Genomic DNA, 24,937 nt, shown 5'->3' on the forward strand with positions numbered 1-24,937 from the left:
TCACAAATAGCTGGAAAGACAGGAGGAAATGAGCCTTTTTGCAAGGGGATCCCTTTAACTCTGCTATTACATGATAAAGGATAAAGTTACTTATGGATAGTGTGGCTATAGCTAGCATATCTAATAATTATTTTATTGCTGTGTGGAGCCTCAGAGCTGATGAGTGTTCCAATTACTAGAAACAGAACTGAGAAGTTCCTACAGTTCAGACATGAAATGGGTAACCCAATGTATGAACCAGACCTGGACAGGCTGGAGAGTTGAGCAGGAAGAAATTAATGAAATACAAGAAGGACAAATGCAGAGTCCTGCATCGGGGAAAGAATAACCCCATGGACCAGTATAGACTGGGAGCTGATCCGCTGGAGAGCAGTGAAGGGGAAAAGGACCTGGGGGTCCTGATGAACAACAGGATGCCATGAGCCAGCACTGTGCTCCTGTGTCCAAGACAGCCAGTGGCATCCTGGGGTGTGATAGAAGGAGTGTGGCTAGTATGTTGAGTTCTGGGTCCAGTTCTGGGCCCCTCAGTTTCAGAAGAGCCTCAGGGAACTGCTTGAAAGGGTCCAAAGCAGAGCCACAAAGATGATCAAGGGAGTGGAACATCTCACTTACTAGAAAAGGCTAAGGGAGCTGGGCCTCTTTAGCTTGAAGAGAAGGAGACTGAAGGGTGACCTCATTCATGTTTATAAATATGTGAATGGCAAACGTTGGGAGCATGGAGCCAGGCTCTTCTCAGTGATGTCCAATGGCAGGTCAAGGGACAATGGGTGCAAGCTGCAGCCTAGGAAGTTTGATGTGAACATAAGGAAAAACCTTTTCACTGTGAGGGTGGCAAGAGCACTGGAACAGGCTGCCCAGAGAGGCTGTGGAGTCTCCCTCTGAAGACATTCAAAACATACCTGCATGTGTTCCTATGTGACCTGCTCTAGGTAATCCTGCTCTGGCAGTGGGGTTGCACTAAATGATCTTCCAAGGACCCTTCCAAACCCTAATATTCTGTGCTTCTGTGACCTACACAGTCAGTGAACCACGGAGACCCAGTCACTCACCAGCAACACTGGAAAAAAAGAAGCAATTCGACTGCTGGAAGGTATAATTCACAAGTGACACAGATCCTGTTGGAAACTATGATTACAGCCTCCTAGACTGACTATAAAACCAGGGAGGGTGTTGACCTTTCTTGGTGCTTATTCACTCTCAACTACTATAAACTCAAGTTCAAAAATAGCTTCCATGAGCTAAAAAAAGGGATGGGTCAGAGCAGGAGATACAGCTAACTCCAAAAATGCCTTTCTTCTGGAAGATGCCAGGGTCACTAACTGTCAGGTCTGAAATACCTCGACTTAGCCTCACAGCTTTTCAGGATAGATAATCAGGAGCTGTGCAATTCAATATTCAAACACAAGAACATTAGTGAGGAACACTGCAGGCCACTGAGGTGGCCCGACAAGGCCCCAAATTGCCAGCTCTGTGATTTCACCTTCTTGCACTTTCTACTGCTAAGAAGGAAGTCAGCATGCACACAGGCACACACAGGCACACATGGGCACATAAAACCCACATGTGCACATATACATTATGTCTCTTTCACTGAAGGATTCTTTAAGCAGTAGGAGATTCAGGAAATTCAGAAGCTAGAGGAAATTCAAAAGCTAGAAGAATTGGGATGAAATATCCACAGAAAGACTGATTGAATTCATCTTTGTGGTTTTTCTCCTTTTCCACAGATAAGGAAATATCAGAGGAGCTGCATCTCTCCAAAGTACTATATACATGTTCTAGTGAACATTTTCCAGCCAAGAAGGAAACTTTTGAGTCAAGACATGGTTCTACACCATCATGCTCCCCCTTACATTGCTAGAATGGCTTAAACACTTTGATTACTAAAGATTTTGTCTTAGACCATACCCCAGTTCTCTGCCACCCTGTCTCTGCCTTCCAACCTTCTCCCAAATCGAAACCATTGGTGCAGTACAGAGACACTGCAAAAAAATAACTAGTTGGCTTTGCCACCAGGAGAGATTGATCAAGCATGGTGAGGCCAAATTGAGTAGTTGAGCCCAAATGTCTTATATAGAGTAAAGAAAGAATTTCAGCCAAGCTCTTCAAGCTTCATTTTCTTCTGAGGAAGCTTTCATGACAATCTGAGCTTCACAAACAATAGCCAAACAAGGACATAGGCTCAATACCTTAAGGCTTTGTAGGAGACATAGGAAGGACACTATATTCTATCATCTAATTTTGTGACTGAAATATGCCACCTCTTAACCTTCAAAAAAAAGTTTGTGTCATAATGCAGACAAAACTTCTCCACTGGAGAGGGGAGGGAGAGGGGAGGGAGAGGGGAGGGAGAGGGGAGGGAGAGGGGAGGGAGAGGGGAGGGAGAGGGGAGGGAGAGGGGAGGGAGAGGGGAGGGAGAGGGGAGGGAGAGGAATTAACCAGGTTGGAAAAGACCTTTGAGATCATCAAGTCCACCCTATCACCCAACACCATCAACTAAACCTTGGCACCAAGGGCCACATCCAGTCTCTTTTTAAACACTTCCAGGGATGGTTGACTCCACCATCTCCCTGGGCAGCCCATTCCAATGGCCAATCTCTCTTTCTGTGAAGAATTTCTTTCTAACATTCAGGCTAAACCTCCCCTGGTGCAGCTTGAGACTGTGTCCTCTTGTCCTGGTGCTGGCTGCCTGGGAGAAGAGACCAACCCCCTCCTGGCTACAACCTCCCTTCAGGTAGAGAGCAATAAGGTCTCCCCTGAGCCTCCTCTTCTTCAGACTAAACAACCCCAGCTCCCTCAGCCTCTCCTCATAGGGCTTGTGCTCCAAACCCCTCACCAGCTTTGTTGCCCTTCTCTGGACACGTTCCAGCAACTCAACATCTTTCCTAAACCGAGGGGCCCAGAACTGGACACAGTACTCAAGGTGTGGCCTAACCAGTAGTCATTCTGCCTGAGTACAAGGCAGAATGACTTCCCTGCCCCTGGTTGCCTCCCTGCCTTATCCTTAACCTTAACATCACAGCCAGACATCTGACTTGCTGTGAGTCCCTGAAGGCTGCTATGCACGATCAGCGCAGCTCAGGACAGACTTTCCCCAAAGACCCCAGCCACAGAACAGCTTTCTGGAGAGTGGTGCAGCATGTAGTCTCTGTGTCACTTCAGAAGTTATCAGAGTGGAAGAAACAGGAGGAAAAAAATAAATTGAAAATCTCCACCTCTAACATCCCAAGTGGGTTTCCATGCATAATGAATTACCACATGCATCCTTTGGGCCCTGTCTGTTGCTCAGTGAGCCAAGCAGGGAATTAATTCTTGGCTCTAGTAGCTGAGAGTCTGGCTTTTTACACTAAAAAATGCTGTAGGCTATTGGGGCTACTTCCATCTCCAGGGCACACCTTCCACAGCTTCTCACCACTCAAACCAGAAAAGTGGGGGAGTTTAACTTGAAGGCAAAATGCTTATTCAAAATTATGCTAATGAACACAGAGAATTTTATTTTGGAGTGGAAACTGAGATCTCCAAATGAAAATAAAAATTATGTCCTGTGTTTATCATGGCAAATGCTCTTTTTTATCTTGAAATATAGTTCAGTTTGCATTTATTTTGCTTTCATGCACCGTTCTGTGAAATATATAAACAGAACGCAGAAAGAAATCTTTCTCAGGACTCTGGCAACAATGGGTTCTCTCTCAGTAACTTGGTCATACAGTACTGAGGAGTTGCCTGCTTTGAACAAAATGGAGATGCATTTTGAACCCCTGGGATTCTCATGTAAGAATAAAAACACCAAAAAAAGTATACTGGTATTTATGTTTCCCCTATGATGCCTGTAACTGGGTGGACACACCTCAAATCAAAAAGTGTTTCTTCCAGTCTCACCGTTGCCTTTTGTTTTCTGGTTTACCTTATTTACAACCACCAGAGGTCTGTTTTGGTAAAGAGGTTAATTTGTTTATTTATCTAGAAGACAAGAAAACAAAAAATCTCCACTTTTGTGGCTGTAAAACTCAATCACAGAACCAAAAATGCAAATTCTATTGGCCTTTGTTGGGGGAAGGGGTAATAACAGATGTGCTATCTCACAGGAGTCTGTTCTCAAGGATCATTAAAAGATGAAAAAGCTACTGAGGATGACCATTCTGTGGCAATAGCAGTTTAAATCCCTTCCACCCTAATTCTAATAAAAAGACAGGAAAACAGAAATATTCAGTAGTACAGAGTGGGACGTGAAAGACCACTATAACGAAAACTGCTCTGGATTTCTCTTTGGAACAGCTGCAAGGCAGTTATTTAAATGCACTCATTTACTTCTACTATTTGGCTGGTAGGATCCACTGCTGGCAGAGGCAAAGAGAGAATGATGAATTTTTGTTGTTTTCTTGTTTCAAGCATTTCTGAAGCACTGTTGGAAGTCCCTGGTTCATTAAGCAACTGGAGCCCAAATCATTTCTTCTTCAAAGCTTTCACTGCAGAATTCATTTCATGCCATTCACAAAGAGAGAAGATACTAATCACACAGAGTACATTAATCAGTGTAGATCACCACTTGTTATGTTTCCATTTTGCAAATGACAAAGCCCTCTGGGATGCTAAATGCTTCTTACAGAATTATTTAACTTTCTGCTTGCTGCATTATCAGACTAATCAGGTTGCTATGATATAATTTTCCTTATACATAGCTGAGGTATGAAGTCATTACATGTACCACAAATATCCCTAACTTAAACCCCAGAAAGTTCTGCTGTGCTTGGTTTCTCTCTCTTTTTGAGAGCAGAATGGCTTATCTAATCTGAAATTACTAGATTCTGCCTTACATTAAAATCCTGTTGCCAAAAACTCAAAGCATAGCCTGGAATTTTTTTCATTTCATTGACTTCGTTGACATATTGTGAATGGTGCCCCAGGGCTATTTTCTAGTCCAGATTTCAGTTATGGATAGCAAAACTACCTTGAAATTTTATTTATCCTTCACACCTGAACACAACCAAGGTGCCATGAATCTGTGCTCTTAATCACCACTTCCTACATCTGGTAACAGGATGCTGGGAGAGAAAGAAAATGGGAGCAGGGAGCTGTGGACAGGTCAGCGCATAAGATAGGAGGTGGCATGACTGTAGAAAATGGGTTGCAGTGAGCACCAAAAGCAGTTCCTATGTCTACAAGCTATCAATAAGAATAGTTTGAAAGAGTAACTACAACTTCACACCTAGTATCAAGAACCGGTTTTCAAAAACCTTTTAAAAATGTGAGTCTTTTATAACCTGACTCAGAAGACAAATCTTGAGAAAGATGCAATTTGCAATGAAATTAGCAGGACCTTCCTTCATCCTGGTCCCAACAAGAGCATCTGCAGGATTCAAGCCCAAGCAGAAACCTGTCAGGATGAGCTTCAGATTGCAAAAGGTCCTGCTGAGGCTGGGATTCTTCCTCACAGTAAATAATTCCTGTTCACCTTCTGCTGTTAAAGGACTGAGGATGAGCAGAGGAATATTCATTACTGAGATACATACATAGACATATATATACATGCATGGGTATACAAAACAGATAATCATGGAATCATACAGGTTGGAGAAGACCCTCAGGATCATCAAGTCCAACCATTAACCCTACTCTACAAGGTTCACCCCTAAACCATATACCCAAACACCACATCTAAGCAACCTTTAAATACATCCAGGGGTTGATGACTCAACCACCTCCTTGGGCAGCACATTCCAATGTCTGACCACTCTTTCTGTGAAAAAATTCTTCCTTATATCCAGTCTACACCTACCCTGTGGCAGATTGATGCCATTCCCTCTTGTTCTATCACTAATTAGCTATGAGAAGAGACTGGCACCAGCCTCTCCACAACATCCTTTCAGGTAGTTGTAGACGGCAATGAGGTCTCCCCTCCGCCTCCTCCTCTTCAAACTAAATAGCCCCAGATTTTTCAGTTGCTCTTCATAAGATTTATTCTCCAGGCCCTTCAGCAGCTTTGTTGCCCTCCAGCACCTTGACCTCTGTTCTGTACTGAGGCGTCCAAAACTGGCCTCACCAGTGTGAGTACAGGTAGTCAACCACCTCCCTACTCCTGCTGGACACAGCATTTCTAATACATGCCAGGATGCCACTGGCTTTCTTGGCCACCTCAGTTCAGTGCTGGCTCATATGTAGTTACTCCAAGTCTAAACTGACTAAACTGGCCAACTCTGCTGGCAATGCTAAAGGGAAAAAAAAAAAAAAAAAAAAGAAGAAGAAAAAAAAAAAGATTAAAAGATAAAGAAAGTTTAAAGTAAAGTAACTGAGATGCCATGTAGCTCATGCAGAAAGCATGCAAGGCTATTTCCAAGTGTTGTTTTTTGGGTGGGTTTTTTTAAAGCTTTACTTAAAACATTAGTCCCTAACTGTCTTCTGGAGTGCACTGTGGCATCTGCTCAGTTATAAAAGGCAAAATAATGTCCTCCAGGAAGAAAAAAAAATAATGTAGTTTTCTAGCATATATCCAAAATTCATTTGTATGTCAACACAAACTAGAAAGGCAAGCCCAGACAGTTTGGCTGAAAAGTACTTTACCCCAACACCTCCAAGATTCTTCTCTTTAGCAATGCATCTCACTACAGCCTTGTCTGTTAAAAAGCCCTTCATAGAATTGTAGGGGTTTGAAGGGACCTTTGGAGATCACCTAATTCAACAAACTCTCCTGCAAAAGCAGGATTACCCAGGGCAGGTCACACAGGAACTCATCTAGCAGAGTTTTGAAAGTCTCTGGAGGAGGTTCAACAATGCTCCATCACCCTCACAGGGAAGCTTTTCCTCATGTCAAAGCAGAAGTTCCTGTGTTAGTTTGTACCCATTGTCCCTTGTTTTATCACAGGGCAGCACTGAAAAGAAACTGGCCCCTTCTTGACACTCACCCTTCAGATAACTATAAACATCAGTAAGATCCCTTCTTAGCTTCTCCAGGCTAAACAGCCCCAGGTCTCTCAGCCTTTCTTCATTAGACACATGCTCCTGCCTCTTAACCATCCTCATAGTCCTCTGTTGGACTCTCTAGTATTTCCCTGTCACTCTTGAACTGGGGAGCCCAGATCTGGGACCAATAGTTCAGATGCAGGCTGGGCAGAGTAGAAGGGGAGGAGAACCTCACTCGATCTTCTGGACACACTCAGTATGTCCATTGGCTTTCTTGGTCACAAGGGCACATTGTTGTCCCATGGATAACTTATTGTCCACCAGGATTCCAAGATCCTTCTCCATGAAGCTGCTTTCTAGCAGGTCAACTCCTAACCTGTACTGGTACATAGAGCTGTTCCTTCACAGGTGCTGGACTCTACACTTACACGCTTGTTGAACTTCATTAAGTTTCCCTTCACCCATCTCTCCAGCCAGTCCAGGTCTCACTGAGTGGCAGCGCAGCCACTCCTTGCAGTTTTGTATCATCAGGAAACTTGCTGAGGGTACACTCTATGTTTTCATTCATAATGTTGAACAAGACTGACCCCAGAGGAGCACTACTGGCCACAGGCCTTCAACTGAACTCTGTGATTCTGATCACAACCCTCTGAGCTCTACTGTTTAGCCAGTTGTCAACCCACCTCACAGGCTGCTCTTCTAACTTCCTGTGCTTACCTACCCTCATATGTTATAGAATACAGTGTCAAAAGCCTTGCTGAAGTCAAGGTAGACAACATCCACTGCTCTCCCTTAATCCACCCAGCTTGTCACACCCTCATAGAAGGCTATCAGATTAGTCAAACATGATTTCTCCTTGGTAAATCCATGTTCATTGCTCCTGATAACCTTTTCTTCCATGTGTTTAGAGAGGATCTCCAGAATGAGTTGCTTCATCACCTTTCTAGGGATAGAGATGTGGTGACTGGTCTGTAGTTTCCTGTGTGTTCCTTCTTGACCTTTTTTGAAGACCTGAGTGACATTGCCTTTCATCCAGTCAGAGAACCAGGCTCCTCTCCCATTGTCTTTCAAAAATGATTCAGAAGTAGTACAGCAACATCAGCCATCTCTCACAGCTGTATCCCATGGGGGCCCACAGATTTGTACATGTTCAGTTTGGCCAGATGGTCTCTAACCCAATTATCACTGACCAGCAGAGAGTCTTCCTTCCTCCAGGCTTTTTCTCTTACCTTTAGGGTCTAGGATTCTTGAGGGCTGGTCACAACAGTGAATATTGATGCAAAGAAGGCATTTGGTAACTGTGTTTTTTCTGCATCTTCTGTCACCAGGTCATCCATCTCATTCAGCAGTGGGCCCACATTTTCCCTATCCTTCCCTTTCCCACTGATATATTTGAAGAAGGCCTTCTTGTTGTCTTCTGCTTCCTTTGACAAGTTTAATTCCAAGAGTGCCTTAGCTTTCCTTGTTGCATCTCTACATGCCCTGACAACATTCCTATAATCAACCCAAGTGACCAGTCCTTTTGTACATATTGTGAACTTCTGTCTTCCATATTTTTCCAGCAGTTCCTTCCTCATCAGTGCAAGTCTGCTCTTCCCTCTACTTGATTTTTTGCTCAAAGAAATGCATGAACTTGAGCTGTGAGGAAGTGCTGCTTGAATATTAACCAACTCTCTTGGGGCATCCTACCTTATACAGCTTTAGCCCACAGGATTCCTCTAAGTAGGTCTTTGAAGAGGACAGTTAGCCCTCCTGATGTCTTCCTTACCCTTGGAAACATACACATAACTTCCAGCCAATTGTCTGGAGCTGTTCCTATTTTACATAGGATTGAACACCATATTAGCCATCAGACTCCCAAAAGTTTACTGAAATATGTGGGAATTCACTCATGCATCTAAGTCTGCCCATAGGGATATCAAATTTGAGTCCATCGCTACAGCATGCTGTGAGAGAATGATATTTTGTACCGTAACCTCCCACACTGAGATATCAGTCTTTGCTTCTTGATTGATGCCCCTTCTTTTTCACTTCCAAATCAAGTCTCATTAAAACACAGTCTCTAAACCCCTAGCACAAAGGAAGAACTTTCCTGGTTACCAGTTGATAACCAGAAACATCCATTTATCTGTAGTCTTCGGTCTAGTGATGCAAGTTCAGGGCAGGATTTATCCAGCAGAAACCTGCCACAGACACAGAAGGTGCTCATTTATCCAATCTAAGTACAGCAGAATGGTGACTATACTGATTGAGTCCTTTACAAGTGATAGATTTTATTCCACTCATTCTTACACCACAGCTGACCTTATTTTCTCTTCAAGAAGGCAATCCTGAACAGCAGTCCTTAGATACACAGAGCCTTCTCATCTATAAAGAAGGCTCTGAAGAGAGACCCTGTGAAGACAAGGGTGCAAATGACTTGCAGAGCACACAAGGAGATGACATATGGGAGCCTTTTTCCAGAATGGTAGAAGACTCTGGTAGCAGCCAGGCAGCTCGGAACAGAAGCCTTCAGCATCTACCTCCTATGAGATAAAAAAATCCTTACCTGATCCTAACAGATACTTTTAAAATATACTATTTCTGCATTCAAAACACAAGAGGAAGATGAGCAACAAAGGCATTCCTCCAGAGCAGATTTTAGATTCCTCCCATTTCTCATTACCACCCATCAGTGGACCAGGGTTTTTTTGTAACTCCAGGGAGCTCTGAACTACTAACATTTCTCAGTGCATACTGCTAACAGGTAGTGGTCTCCTGAGCCAAGAGATCTGTGCAAACAAACAAAATTTTCTGACATTTAGCTTAATCAGTTGTGGTACCCTCTTCATTAAAATATACATCCTTAAAAGCTTTAAGTTGCAACACACACTTGGGTCCCTAAGAAGTCAAAAGGACTTTGAAAATGCCTTTTCTAAGATGAAAGCATGGCTGTTACCAACTTCCTATTTTCTGTTTGCACCATTTACTTCACCAGACAATACAAGTACTTGGTGTTCAGAAGGTGAAGAAATTACTTAGGTATTTAGAAATATTAAGTATGAAACACACTCTGATTCATGAAAGCAAGATTAGTGTGTTAGTAACTGTAAGTATATTATTCATTTTATTGCTGCTTTTGGCTTAAAACTATAGCTTTTCAGATAAGAACACTGAACCTGAAATTTCCTGTGGTAGTATTCCAACTGAACCACATTATCACCACCTTCTTTGCACTTTTTACACACAGTAAAGGTCAAACCACAGTGCAGGGATCACCTACATGGATTCAATAAAGGTCATATTTTGCCATATTCTTTTAATTCTACAAATAGTTGTACAACATATCAATGCCACATATCAAAGTATCAGAACATTCTAAGCAAATGAGTGTCTTTGAAACAGCATTTCGGGGGCAGGGGGGAATCCTTCAGTGAGACTCAGAAGTGAGACAGAAGAAAAAGCTGGGATTCAAGAACAGCCAGTTTATCTGCCAGTTTCATTGTGATCTACTCACCTCAATCACCTCTGGTTGAGACATCATGGAGGACGGCACCAAATCAGTGGGGATGTCCATGGTAGCTCAGAAGGCCCCTACTGTCCTTGTACCCTTATTCTGTACCCGCAAACCCTTGGTAGGAACACAGAAGCACTTCCTCAGGCCCTAGTCATGCTGGCATTTGCTCCTAGTAGGAAGGAAAAAATAGAATTGTTGAGAATAACACAAGCGAACTGGGTATGCAGTCGCCATCCAAGCCCCAACCCTGGCTGCTGCAAAAAACAGCCTGTGAGTTTGCTTTCATGACTGTTCACAAGAGATCTGCAGAAGTTTCAAAGAGCAGAGCTGAATTTGGTGTGGAACAGCAAGACAATCCACTCTACCACACAAAACAAAACTCACACAAACTAAATATAGCAAGGAGGCTAATGAGCAGATCATGTCCACATCTGCAAGGAAAGATTGTCACCTGTAGAACAATGGAATCATGTTGAAGTCTGAAAACACCAAAACAAACAAACAAACAAAACTCAAAATAAACAAACAAAAACCCACCACCACCAACAACAAAAAAAGCCTTATGAAGGTGAACTACTTGCTGGAATTAATTTCTGGCACATTTATTTCCTCAACAAATTATTGTTTTACAGTTTGGTGATCACATGAGCTTTTCTTCTGTGTTAAGAAAAAAACCTTAAACATTATGACATCTCTACCCTTACTTTAGCCAGTTACTTGTTTTGCCAGATAGGCACAGATATGCTGTAGGGGAATACATTGAATTGCTGTGTAAAATTTGATCAGATGATCTAACAGAATGAAGTTGTTTTCATAATTATCATGTTTACCAAGGTTAGACCAGCTTCTGCATACATTGTTATCCTTTTGTGAACAGAAAACCAAACAAAAAGGAGAAAAAAAAAAACATTAATCACATTTTAAAAATGAAGAATAAGGCTACTGCAGTTTTTTCCCCTCAGTCAGGCCAGACATAGACAACACAACCCATTAATTAGCCACCACAGAAAGGATTTTGATCTCTAGATCTACCACTTCCTATTCTGTCAGTCACGGTGGAAAACTACTCACACTACCAGTATTCAGCATCCAACAAAAACACCAAAAGCCACCCCAAAATTAACTGGTATTTTTCAAACTGAGACCACGGTGTAGTCATATAGACAATGCTAGCAACTTTCCTGGCCACCAGCTCATTTTTGCAAAGGCAATGCTTACTTGTTAAGCCAAGAAGTAACAGAGAAGCGCTGTAGGAAAGTTGCACTCCGCATGCTTTTCTGAGTCAGTTATGTCTTGTTTTGTTGTTTTGGTTTGATTTGGGTTTGTTTTTGTTTTTTCTTTCCAGCCTTGTTCATTTAAACTCAGCCTTTGTCTCTGTGGAAATTATTCCTCCTATTTAAAAAGCATCATCTTAAAATGCCTGTTTCACATTTCAACACATCCCCATATGCCTTACGTCATACATAGCTGTCTCATCATCCAAGCTTTTGGAATGACTTTGGAATCACTTGGATCACTTTTTCCATCTTTATATAGCTTTCCAGTGACCCCTATTCTTTCCTACTCATTTCTTGCTAGCAACCTTTCATACTTTCCACTCCTTGTTCCAAATGTCTACTACTACACTCATGGAGAGGACCGAAAATGAAGATTCAGACTCCTTCAATAAAGTCTCCACTGGAAGTCAAAGTACAAAACCACATATCCTTCAGGCTTCCCATTCTTTCAAAAAAATCAGAATTTTGCCTCTGTTCTGAAATCCACTATTTTTTTCCACTGTACATGACAGAGAGCTTCAAACTACTGGTTCTGACTTAAGGAAGCTTTGCTGTTTGACCAAGGGAGTGATTTATTTAACAAAGTTCCATCAGCAGCCTCAAGCTCCTCAATCAGCACATCTCATCACTGTTTTGTGAGCTGTCATACATGTAACTTAAGTAAGACTTCAGAAAATCTTAGTTTCTCTTCTTTTCAGAACATGCTTAAAGCAACAGTGTCACGGAGTGTCACTGCGCCTACTTTACAGCAGTTTGGTTTTAGTTTCTTCTAAAACATATTATTTTCTCTTAATTCTGACACGCTGGCTCTCTTGGATAATGAAGATGGTGAGAAAATTACAGATGAAGTGAACTTCAGGGAAGACCATCAAGACCACAATATACATAGAATATACATAGAATAAACCAGGTTGGAAGAGACCTTCAAGATCATCGCGTCCAACCCATCAACCAATCCAACACCGCCCAAGCAACTAACCCACGGCACCAAGCACCCCGTCAAGTCTCCTCCTGAAAACCTCCAGTGATGGCGACTCCACCACCTCCCCAGGCAGCCCATTCCAATGTGCAATCACTCTTTCTGTATAGAACTTTTTTCTAACATCCAGCCTGAATCTCCCCTGGCGCAGCCTGAGACTGTGTCCTCTTGTTCTGGTACTGCTTGCCTGGGAGAAGAGACCAACATCCGTCTGTCTACAACCTCCCTTCAGGTAGTTGTAGAGAGTAATAAGGTCACCCCTGAGTCTCCTCTTCTCCAGGCTAAGCAACCCCAGCTCCCTCAGCCTCTCCTCGTAGGGCTTATGTTCCAAACCCCTCACCAACTTTGTTGCTCTTCTCTGGACTCGTTCCAGCAAGTCAACATCCTTCCTAAACTGAGGGGCCCAGAACTGGACACAGGACTCGAGGTGCGGCCTAACCAGTGCAGTGTACAGGGGCAGAATGACCTCCCTGCTCCTGCTGGCCACACTGTTCCTGATACAGGCCAGGATGCCATTGGCCCTCTTAGCTGCCTGGGAACACTGCAGGCTCATGTTTAGTCTACCGTCGACCAGCACCCCCAGGTCCCTCTCAGCCTGACTGCTCTCCAGCCACTCTGACCCCAGCCTGTAGCTCTGCATGGGGTTGTTGTGGCCAATGTGCAGAACCCGGCACTTGGATGTGTTCAATCTCATGTCGTTGGACTCTGCCCATCTGCCCAGCCTGTCGAGGTCCCTCTGCAGAGCCTCTCTACCCTCCAGCAGATCAACTCCTGCCCCCAGCTTGGTGTCGTCAGCAAATTTACTGATGATGGACTCGATGCCCTCGTCCAGATCATCAATAAAGATGTTAAAGAGCATGGGGCCCAGCACTGATCCCTGGGGCACACCACTGGTGACTGGCTGCCAGCTGGATGTGGCACCATTCACTACCACTCTCTGGGCTCGGCCCTCCACAACTAGAGGTATGCTTAGAATCCTGTTTGCCACATAAAAAAATGAGATAAAATGATAATTTTGGCTAGGGAGCATCACAGAGCAGGAACATAATCTAAGGAAATGGAAATAAAAATAAAACATCCTAAGTCTGTTCACACCTTAGCTAGCTCTGTGTATTTCAGTTAGAACATGAATGACAGAAAAAGCTTAGTCCCATAAAACCCAGCAAGCAGTTTAACAGATGAGAGGAGAAATATGCCTGCAGTGATTTTTCACTGTCTCTTCAAAACACAGAAAACACAAGATTTGTGAAAAAAAAAAAAAATCCTAAGCCTATGACCATTTTGTATTTCCCATTCTGCACCTAGTTTGTATTGCACTCATCCCTCAACCTGGCTAGGAAAAGGAAGGCTCTTCTACATAGCCCTTGCTTCTCAACCTTTTGAGGATGGCATACACATTGATTAAGACTTTCTGCCAGCTGCTTGAGCTCCTAAAAGCAGTCCAGCTGAAAACAGGTAGGACTGCACAAAAGGACGCTCCCTTCACTCCCAACCCACCCCCTCATCTTCAGGAAAAATAAAGTACAAATAATAAGGTACTGTGATTTCACAGCATTGCAAATCCAGGCTGACTCCATTCAGGCAAACAAAGGTGGCTTCTAACATAATACCCATGTGAGTTCAGAGTGCAGCCCTGTGTTTTTCAAGAACTGCAAATAAAGGGAACAGGATCCTCAAATGAGATTGACTGAAGGGCATTAGGACAAGAAATGCGATCTCTATTAAAAATGAAGTTTGAAAGACAAAAGCCCAGGAGCAGCTTCTTACTAATTAGATTCTGATGGCTTGTTGTGCTACAAAGTGCTGGAAGAAAAACACACAGATTTGGAAGCAGATTCACACATATCATTCCCAAATATCACAGTATCACAGTATCACTAAGGTTGGAAGAGACCTCAAGGATCTTCGAGTCCAACCTGTCACCACAGACCTCATGACTAGACTGTGATGAATATACTGGTGATTTATGTTAAAATAATAAGACTTAAGAGTGTACTGAGATTAAGGGTCAGGATCTCGTGAGGCCTGTTTTGGGGGTAAAGGGAAAGAAACATATCTTGCAGACTTGCAAGGATACTGTCTGGTTAATTGGAGACACCATGGCTGAGAAGGAGCTGTCTTGAAGATAAACATTCAGAACTAGGAATTTGTTTTCTTCAGATAAGAGGCCCGGATAATTGAGCATGCGTGAAAGCAGATACTTTGACCCTTACCACACCGAAAGTAGGCAGAAGGGATTTGACCACCTATTCTAAGACTCATTATCATATGCCTGCCTTCTATTTAGCATAAGTTTGCCTATGTAGATGATGTAACTATATAAGATGAAAAAGCTATTGTCCTGTGGAGGTGGAGTTTTGTCCCCTCTCAGGCCCAGCGTGCTGCTTTGCTTGCTTTTATTGCTTTTATTGCCTTTTATTACCTTTTAGTGCCAATAAAACTGTTACCAAAAACTTTTAACAGGAGTCATCTATAACATAGACCATGGCACTAGGTGCCACGTCCAGTCTCCTCTTGAACACCTCCAGGGATGGTGACTCCACCACCTCCCTGGGCAGCCCATTCCAATGACGAACGACTCACTCGGTGAAGAACTTTCTCCTCGAGTCTAAACCTCCCCTGGCGCAGCTTGAGACTGTGTCCCCTTGTTCTGGTGCTGGTTGCCTGGGAGAAGAGACCAACCCCTTCCTGGGAACTGCAGGTGTCACCAGTGAATACCGCTCTACATACTCTAATCTAGACACTGCTCTCTTTACTGTGTGTACCTAGAGAACTTCCAGTATCTTAAGGGGGCCTACAAGAAAGCTGCTGAGGGACTTTTTAGGCTGTCAGGTAGTGATGGGACTAGGGCGGATGGAAGAAAAATAGAAATGTGTAGATTCAGATTGGATGTTAGGAAGACATTCTTTACCATGAGGGTGGTGAGACACTGGAACAGGTTGCTCAGGGAGGTGGTAGAAGCCTCATCCCTGGAGGTTTTTAAGGCCAGGCTGGATGTGGCTGTGAGCAACCTGCTGTAGTGTGAGGTGTCCCTGCCCACAGCAGGGGGATTGGAACTAGATGGTCCTTGAATTCCCTTCCAACTCTAACAATTCTATGATTCTAGCTGGTGAAAGTGGTAAAGATATGGGAGCTGAATCTAGAATTCATAAAATCCAGATCATAGAATTTCCTGTTCTCTATGAAGGTAACTCAGCTCTGAGAAATTATGTTTCACCATAAACTACAACAATTGGAAGGTAATTTATGGTAATACATTGAGGTTTTGGTTAACTGAGACAAAAACAATCAAAAACCACAAGTAGTCAGCTGTCACTCAGCAGAGAAAGCAGAGTAGCCCGGACCTAATGCGCATAGCAGGAATGCATCCTCGCCAAACAAAACATGCTATGATTAAGCATCATGATTTCTGGATCAGCTGTCTGAGACCACAGAAAAGAGGAACAATGCAATTTTTTTGTTACTTGAAGACGTTAGGAGAAATGCAATCATGTTATCCTCAAAGCATCCATCCTTGAAGGAACTGCTTATGGAAAAAATTGTTACCTTGGCAAGAAATTAATACCCTAGTTTCTGCCCAGCTTCTTGCACTGCAAGCTGCAATTTACAACTTCTACATGACGGCCAACTCACCTGAGCACTCAAATATCCAGTGCCTCTGCAAAAGCAGGGTGCTGGGACTGAAAGGTGAATTGGGTTTTCACAATCTGTGGCAATTTCTTGTCAGACAATTTAAGGTATCCTGCACTGCTGTCATTTTTAAGCTTTGACTTCCTGCACCTCTATCAGAGTGTCTTTTGCTACCACAGACTGACTTCACAGACTTCGAGTTTCTGGATTCCATTACTCTGAAGATGCTGTTCTGCTCTGACCTTGGAGCTGTTAAATGTGACTTAGCTGAAGAAAGCTACCCTCGCCACATACCTCTGCCAAATAAAAGCCTAACTTACAGTTTCTCAGAGGACAATTTTAAGTCATAATTGATCCCAGATGGATAGAATCTGTAAACCCATCAAGGAAAATAAAGCATTTGAACAACACTTACAAGGTGAGAAAAAAGATCTCACATAAGGGTCTCACTTCCAGATGTCACTTCAGAGACATTCCAGATTTCATGTGGCATCTGAAGTCCTGGCATCACTCACCTCTGGCAGCCCCCTTCACTAAACAACTGCTGCTTGCGAGCAGTAGTTTGTAGAACACACAAATAAAAGCATGACCCTACCATGGCTGCCTTACATGGCAAAAAGGCAAACACCATACAGGCAAGAGCAACAGCAAAGACTTGACCTGTCTGCACTTTATTTCACCACTTGCTAAAGTCACCATGATAACATGAATTTTTAGTTACTTACTATGGACTCATGGAGGTGTTTTCCTGCTCTCTAGTAACCACTTGGCTAAGAGAAGAAAAACTACTGATACACTTCTAGCACACCAGAAAATAAACATGAAAGGCAGGAAACATTGGTTTCAATTTCACGCTGCTAAGAGAAGAGCAGGGGTCTTCCTGTTACTCCTTCCTTTACTATAGTGACTGCTAGGAAATATTACAAAGACTTGGTCTCTCTTTTACAAGTTACATAGCACTGGATCTTCTTCCTAGGAGAAAGACAGCACCTCTTTTGAGTCCTTGTATTATTTTATGTAAAACCTTTACCACTTCTGACATCACTTTGAATGGGAGATGTGCAGATTCACTCACAGAAATCTAATTCATTTAGATTAAAACTGCTCTGAAAAAGTTACTTATTAACAGCTCTTCAAACACTCTTGAAATACACTTTAAAGGAATTGATAAGAAAATCCCAAAAAGCCCCAGAATGTGTCAATGTGATTTCACAGGTGAGCAGAGGTTACCTGCAACTGGAAAACAATAGTCTCAGCAGACTAGCAAAGGGAAAAACACACCACAGAAACGCAGATAAGAAGCTCTTGGTTTCCCAGAAATTGCAAGGCAATCCAAACTCTGATGTCAGCATTAACTACCATAAAACAGTTCCAGCAAGCCTTTACATAAATACACCACTCTTCTTTCTTTTATTTTTCTTTTCCTTTTGCATTCATCAGTTCATCAGTGGGTAAAATGAGGGGAAAAGGAGGAAAGCCACATGGCAGCTCCTTGTCATGTCACCTCAGGACTTTCTTCCTCTTTCCTCACATGGCAGGTCTGGAATGATGCCTTTGCAAACATCTTGTTTCGTATCAGGGACCAGACTGCTGAATCTTGAAGTGAGTTTGGTATGTGGTGTGGTATCACAAATGAATGTGCAAAATGATCTGCAGAAAACATGTGAGAGTTTACTGGATGACCTGCCCAAGCATAAGGACAAGCTGAACTTGTGTAAGTGCCTATGATATCTATAACCCATATTTCCTCCCAATTGTGCCCTCTCTGTCTCTGTCCAAGGGTGTGTTCTGCTTGCAAATTAAGATAACCTTCTGAACCCTGCGTTAAGTTGCTCAGCCATTATGAGAGCTACAACATATTAAGAGCTGTGAGCAAAGGAAGCTGAAAAGACATAAAAGAGATTTCCAGAGAGATGGTGTGGCCTACTGATGTACTCTTGCCTTAAACTCCTTCTGAACAATAGCAACATGCCTTTTTCCACTTAATGAGACACTTTATCTATTGAGTCCCCTTCAAACTTCTGATGTTTCAGGAAGGAGACCTCCCCTTCTACTGCCTCAGCAGTTGCTTCCATACAGTTTGAAAGGTGGTGCAAAACTAACTTTTCCTGACAAATTTTGCTGAACATGTACTTGAATGCACACATTTTACTGGTGTCTGCCTGGCTGTTTCACCTGACACCCTTGTCTAGAAAGCAAGATAAAGGCCATTGTCACATCCACTGTACATATTACCACAACAGCAAGTATGAGAATGGATCTATTACAGCAGTAATTAAACAGGTTTAATAGCAGCTAATCTGAAATGACACTTTTGGAGTTGGAAATTATTTTGTCAACAATAGCATGGAAGGCAACATCTATTTCTGATGTCACAGGGACTGATGTGAGCCCTGACTGGGTTGCACCACTATTCATGTACACCCTTGTAGCAGAAAGGAGATGCAGCTACTCAGTACGCCTTCAGACCAGCCACCACCAGACTGCACAAGTTACACCTGTTGCTACAGTGCATCCAACACTACCCTCTCTTGTCACAGTGAAGATAATCAGTTATACAAACATGCCTCCTCCCAAAGCCTTCCCAACTGTTGCTTCCAGTCACTGGACAGATTGCTTTAAAGAGCTGCAGAGCTACAGCATCTTGCCCATGTGGAAGTTTTTCAAAAGAATTAATGAATTCACTGTGAAAATGGACTTGTGAAGTTTTACTGAGGGGTTGTGGAAGTCTGGGGTGTGCCAGAGAAGTGCCAGGGCAAAAGGCAATGTTTCTCATGGTGGCCGTATCACTGCCCCTGCAAAGAGTTTCTGCCAGTGAAGCCAAACGTGTCTGGAGTACAACTTCACTGTCTAGCAAAAGAGATTTTACTGGAATTTGCTGACATATGGATAGGTTCAGACAAAAAGAAATAAAATCCCTACCTTGCAAATATTGCAAAATATAAATAAATAAACAACACAAACCACTAACAAGCAAACAGCCCCAAAACCTAGAGTAAAACATACTTCATTGTCTGTGCCATTTCCTACTAGCAAGAGTATGTGTCACAAAAGTTGCAACCAGCTCTTAGAAACTGGCCTGATTTTTCAGCTCAGTGATGGATTTAAGGCACAACAAAACCAGGCTACTCATTTACTTCTGCAGAAGAAATTGAGGTCTCCCAGGAAACAAAGTGAATTTTCCATGCTACTGTTGTGCTAGTACATCACACAGGAACAAAACAGGCATCTCAGAGTCCACTTTGTAGTGAGACATCCAAGTGGCCACACTCTCCTTGACACAGGCCAGGATGATGTTGGGATGTTGGCCTTCTTGGCTACCCGAACACACTGCTGGCTCATGTTCAGTCAACTGTCAAGCAGCACCCTAAGTCCTTTTCTGGGCCCAGGAAGGTCACAGAATCACAGAATGGCAAGGCTTTGGAGGGACCTCTGGACATGATCTAGTCCAACCTCCCTGCCAGAGAAGGTTCATGCAGAGCAAGTTGCACAGGACAGCATCCAAGGCAGGCTTTGAACAGCTCCAGAGATGGAGATTCCATACTGGGCAGCCTGTTCCAGTGCTCTACCACCCCTGAAGTAAAGAAATTCTTCCTCATGTTTAGACAGAGATTCCTATGTTCCTGTTTGTGCCCATTACCTCTTGTCCTGTCACTGGGAACCACTGAAAAAAGACTGGCCCCATCCTCCTGGCACCCACCCTCTAAGTATTTATAAGGTCCTTTTCCTTAATCATTTCTTTGCAGTAACCAATGGTTAATTCATTTTGATATTAAATGTCAATTCTTGACAGATATTAAGATGAGACCCTTCTTTTTGCACGCTGGGTAGGTTAATCCAACAGCATCAATTTCTATGATTATTAGATAATTTCTGCTTATGGAACTTCTATTACTGGTGAAGTAATGCACTGTTTTAACACTTCCAGAATAAAGAATAATAAAGAAACTGGATGAACAAAATTGTATTATGGTGTTAAAGGGAGGAAGGGAGGGAAGGAGGAAGGAAGGTAGACATGCAACCACAATAATGCAGTATTTTATATGTTTCACTGTCAACAAATGACTTGTTAACAATAAACAAACTGGTAACTACAATGGACAATTGAGCTGGTTGGCCCAAAACTCAGAATGGTGGGCACTAAATCCCCTCTCCTGCTATCACTGATTATATGGTAGTGGGATGAGATTTTGTAACGTTCCATCCAACATGCTGTGGGCTGCATCCCAACATGCAGAGCTGCAGAAGCACTAAGAGAGCTGCATTTACAGGATGTTCCATGCAATGGTGAATGCTTATAAACATCTGCAAAAGGGCTGGCAGTGAGGCAGGCTGAGACAGCCTCCTGCCTAAGTGCTGAGAGAGAGCCTGAGAACAGCCTCCACCAAGAGCCATTGCTACCTGCCATCCAGTGTGCTGCCTGACCCACCTCAGACTATTGGGGAGACCAGGGTAACAGAACTTTAACACTCCAGTGGATTAGATCACAAAGTGAAGATTCCCTGTTCTGACTACTGAAAGATATCCCTCTTTCACCCCATGCAGATCATCTGCTTTCTGGCTTTCCACAGGGGTTTTGTTTGTTTGTTTGTTGGGGGGTGAGGGGAGGATTTTTTATTGTGATTACTATTGTTCATTTGGTTTTACAATTTGAGCATTTGTCTTTCCAACATCCAAAAACACAGAAGAACAAAAACACAGAGGAACAAAAACTTTCCCAAGTTCAGATCTAACCCAGACACTGAACATGTCAATGCAGATACTGCCTATGCTACTGCTGCTCCAACTTCAGAGCAACAGTGTCCTAAACAATTGTCTTGAAAGTCATTCAGTGGCACAAAGATACACCACAGAATCAGGGATTTTGTTATTGCTGCAGTTCCAATAAGTAATACATCTGCTTCTATGCTTGTATGAAGCCTGATTTGATTGCACTTTGCTGGACAAAGCATAAATTCCACATAACAGATAGCACAACCATCTCGTAGTCATTAATGGCATGTTTAGCTGTGTATGACCTTGAAGATGGCTTTACTGAGTACAGTAACAGCTAACCAGAGCATTCAGCTTTTACTTAAGACAGAGCAAAACAAAATTATTACAAACACTACCTTGGCAAATTTAACCTCAACTTGCTCAGCCAGTTGTAAGGCATCCTACACTCAAATAAAAAATATGGCTAAGAGACCTAATCTAATGAGATCAGATAAAAATGCACAAGTCCCAAAGGAACAGAATACAGAATTAACCAAGGTGGAAAAGATCTTCCAGATTATCAAGTCCAACCCATCACCCAACACCATCTAATCAACTAAACCATGGCACTAAGTGCCTCATCCAGTCTCTTTTTAAACACTTCCAGGGATGGTGACTCCACCACCTCCCTGGGCAGCACATTCCAGTGGCCAATGAATCTTTCTCTGATGAATTTCTTCCTAACATCCAGCCTAAACCTCCCCTGGTGCAACTTGAGACTGTGTCCTCTTGTTCTGGTGCTGGTTGCCTGGGAGAAGAGACCAGCCCCCACCTGGCTACAACCTCCCTTCAGGTAGAGAAGAATAAGGTCTCCCCTGAGCCTCCTCTTCTCTAGGCAAAGCAACTCCAGCTCCCTCAGCCTCTCTTCATAGGGCTTGTGCTCCAAACCCCTCACCAGCTTTGTTGCCCTTCTCTGGACACCTTCCAGCAACTCAACATCTTTCCTAAACTGAGGGGCCCAGAACTGGACACAGTACTCAAGGTGCGGCCTAACCAGTGCAGTGTACAGGGGCAGAATGACCTCCCTGCTCCTGCTGGCCACACTGTTCCTGATACTGGCTGGGATACCATTTGAGTTCTTGACCACCTGGGCACACTGTTGTCAACTGTCAACACTGTTCAGCCTACTGTCAACCAGTCTTTTCCCTACTTTGATGTCTGCCCTTCAGGGAACTTACGCCTGAACACCTCAAAGTTTTTCAAAGGTGCTCCATGGAAGCTAGAAGAGCCTTAACAGTTTCCACCACCTCAGTCTTCACTGTCAAGAGCACAATACTGTTAGCTTTCCTTAAGTAAGGAAAAAAAGATTAAGTTTTCAGCAGTAATCAGAGGATAGAAAGAAAATTATTTCAATACAATTAAAAAAAAATAAAATTGCCCATGCATCTGTAGGACTCTTCCACAAAATGATAATCAACAGAGGATTTCAAACCTACATCATCTGCATTCACAGTACAGCCTGTGCTTCAGTCAAAAATAAATAAATTACATCAGCAAATCCTTTCTGAATAGGAGCTCTGTGGCTCATCAGGAAAAGATCATTGTTCTCATCTCCATAATTAATAGCACAAGGAGTGCAAGACTGCTGCTACACCTTCCCTTTACAGAATACAGCCTGCAAGGAGCTCAGTTTCAGGTAGAGACTCCTTACCCACGCTAAATGGTTTCATGAACTCTGCAGGGGCAGTGTTGTGTAAAACTGCTCCTTCTTCCCCCCTGCCAGATTAAGGACACAATCTGTCACCTTACTCATTTACCACGCTCTGAAGTAATTTCCAACAATAAAATAGCACCACTGTGCACTGGCACCCCCTGTGAGGAATCTGGTCTCACTGAGCACACACAGGTCAGGCGAGTCATCACCCCAGTCATCCCACCAGGGCAAGATCAGAGTCCCTGACAACTCCCCTGAAAAAAGCAGAAGATCATTCTGAATACATAAAAGAGAAAAATGCCCATTCACAGATTTTCAATGCAGAAGAATCAGTAGGTTATATACTACCCTGAAGCATTTATCTGGCAGGGAAATCTTTTCCATATGCTACTCTGTTTTGCCTGTCACCATGCCTCATATCCCTCTTGAGGATGACAAAAACAGGCTGACCACAGTTATGCACTGGATTCCACCAAAGGGCAGACAGTTCAATAGTCTGTAATTAACCTATGCATGTCTGCCTTTCTCCTTTACCTGTTCTGATGCTTATCCCCAGAAGTGACCTTAAGATGAGGCCATTGTGAAGCCTCTTTGGTGAGCAGATTATTTCCAAAATTGCAAACTGTTAATTCTTCCTGGAAGTGTTTTCATCTTGGGGTTTTAAGGGGGTTCTTTTGTTTGTTTGTTTTGGTGGGGCTTTTTGTTGTTGTTCTTTGGTTGGAGGTTTGGTTTCTTGGATTCCTTTGGTTTATTCTGGCAAACCAAGAGTCTAATCCTGTGCCAACGAAGTTCAAATGCATTTTGTGGAGACAGCAGGACTCCCACTACCCCAAGCGTTTGCTGTAAGTCCAATCCTGCTGAAGTCAGAGAAACTTTTCACCATTCTATATGCATAAGGTCCTGTTAGTTACTCAGGGCAAAAGGTATTTGAGGAGACAATATTACAGCATTTGCAGAAGCAAAATGGATTCTCTTTCTGCCCATTTATGATACTTTTCAGATCAATGGAAGTGACCAAGAACATCTTGAAAGGAATATACTCTTGTGTCAGCGGTAGCAAGCTGCTCACTTAAAAGGTCATTTCTAAGGCACATAAACATCCCATCCTGACGGCAGGAAAGTAAATACTGTTGTATCTGGTTAAAAAGGACTTTTTTTCCTGCCTTTCTAGTTTTCTCTGTCTGAATCAATTAACTCCTGTCCATTAGAATATTCTAGGAGATTTGCATCTTCACGATTCTGACTCCACTATCAGAAGAAAATGTCACATTTTACTAAAAAATAGAAAACACATTTTGAAAAGACAGACTCATAATATTTGGCATTGTAACACGTGAAATCATGAACACACTCGTCCTAAGACATGTCAATTAAGGTACAAATTGGACTTGTACCAGCAGCAGGCTAATCCACAAAGCATGCTGCATCACATGGGTTTCTCTGCATACTGCTAGGATGAGACTGAAGAAAAGAAAAAAAAAAAAAAAAAAAAAGAGCAGCCAACTACACACCAAAAAGCCCTCCAAGAAGTGTTCAAACTTTTCTAGTCAAATCTCAACATTTTTACTGAAAGTGTCACCACCGTGCTGGCCACAAGTTCCTTTTCCCTGTTAAATGACAGGATACTCTTTCCCGCTTTACTACATACTGAGGGATTTGGAATCATATTTACCATTGGACAAAACTTCAGTCTAGTTTATATAGCTGTCCTTGTTAAGAATCCTTTTTGTGCTTCCCTGACCTGGGTCAGTTTGCACCATCCAGTGCAATTCTCACTTGCTGAACCTCCCTTCTTGATTACTTCCATATTGTATCTATTCCACACCCATCTCTTGGGCAGCATTTTCTTCCTGTTTTTTAAAATCCAAAATGATACTTCATCTTATTCTGAAGACTTCTGCTTCTCTGAAAAAGCTGCTTCTGAGCTTTGTCTGAAAAGTCCAAAAATTCTTCATGGCTTCCCCAGTTTTCTCATTCTCCTGCAGTTCCCACTTTAAAACCAACATATCATGTTGCCTTCCCCTTACTATCCATAACCTCCAGACTTTACAGCAGTCATTGTCTATAAGGAACGTATCTTCTCCTCATGACCTCCATTAATGTTTGCTTGTTAAGGATTGCTTAGAGATGATCACTGCCTTGCAACCCAGCAAGGCTGAAGAACCTCTTCCCACTCTCACTTAGGAGAATGAGTGAGCATCTGGCCAAATGCAGGGGGTGCTGGCTGGTACATGCATGCTTCTTGAGAC

General features: G+C 42.9%; 1 protein-coding gene across 3 annotated transcripts in view; it reads right to left on the minus strand.

Annotated features, from left to right (window-relative positions):
- LPAR1 (lysophosphatidic acid receptor 1) overlaps positions 1-24,937 on the minus strand; it is an 86,892-nt gene that overhangs the window by 46,292 nt on the left and 15,663 nt on the right. For 2 of the 3 annotated variants that reach the window (XM_054178199.1, XM_054178200.1), the window contains one exon: positions 10,394-10,562. In XM_054178199.1, coding sequence (XP_054034174.1) covers positions 10,394-10,453 — 60 coding nt within the window. In that variant the 5' untranslated portion in view covers positions 10,454-10,562. Of the gene's footprint in view, positions 1-10,393; positions 10,563-17,783; positions 17,802-24,937 lie in introns of those variants that run through there. The other variant, XM_054178201.1, reaches the window with a different exon arrangement.

This window comes from Dryobates pubescens, chromosome Z (genome assembly GCF_014839835.1).
Source record: "Dryobates pubescens isolate bDryPub1 chromosome Z, bDryPub1.pri, whole genome shotgun sequence".
Lineage (NCBI taxonomy): Eukaryota > Metazoa > Chordata > Aves > Piciformes > Picidae > Dryobates > Dryobates pubescens.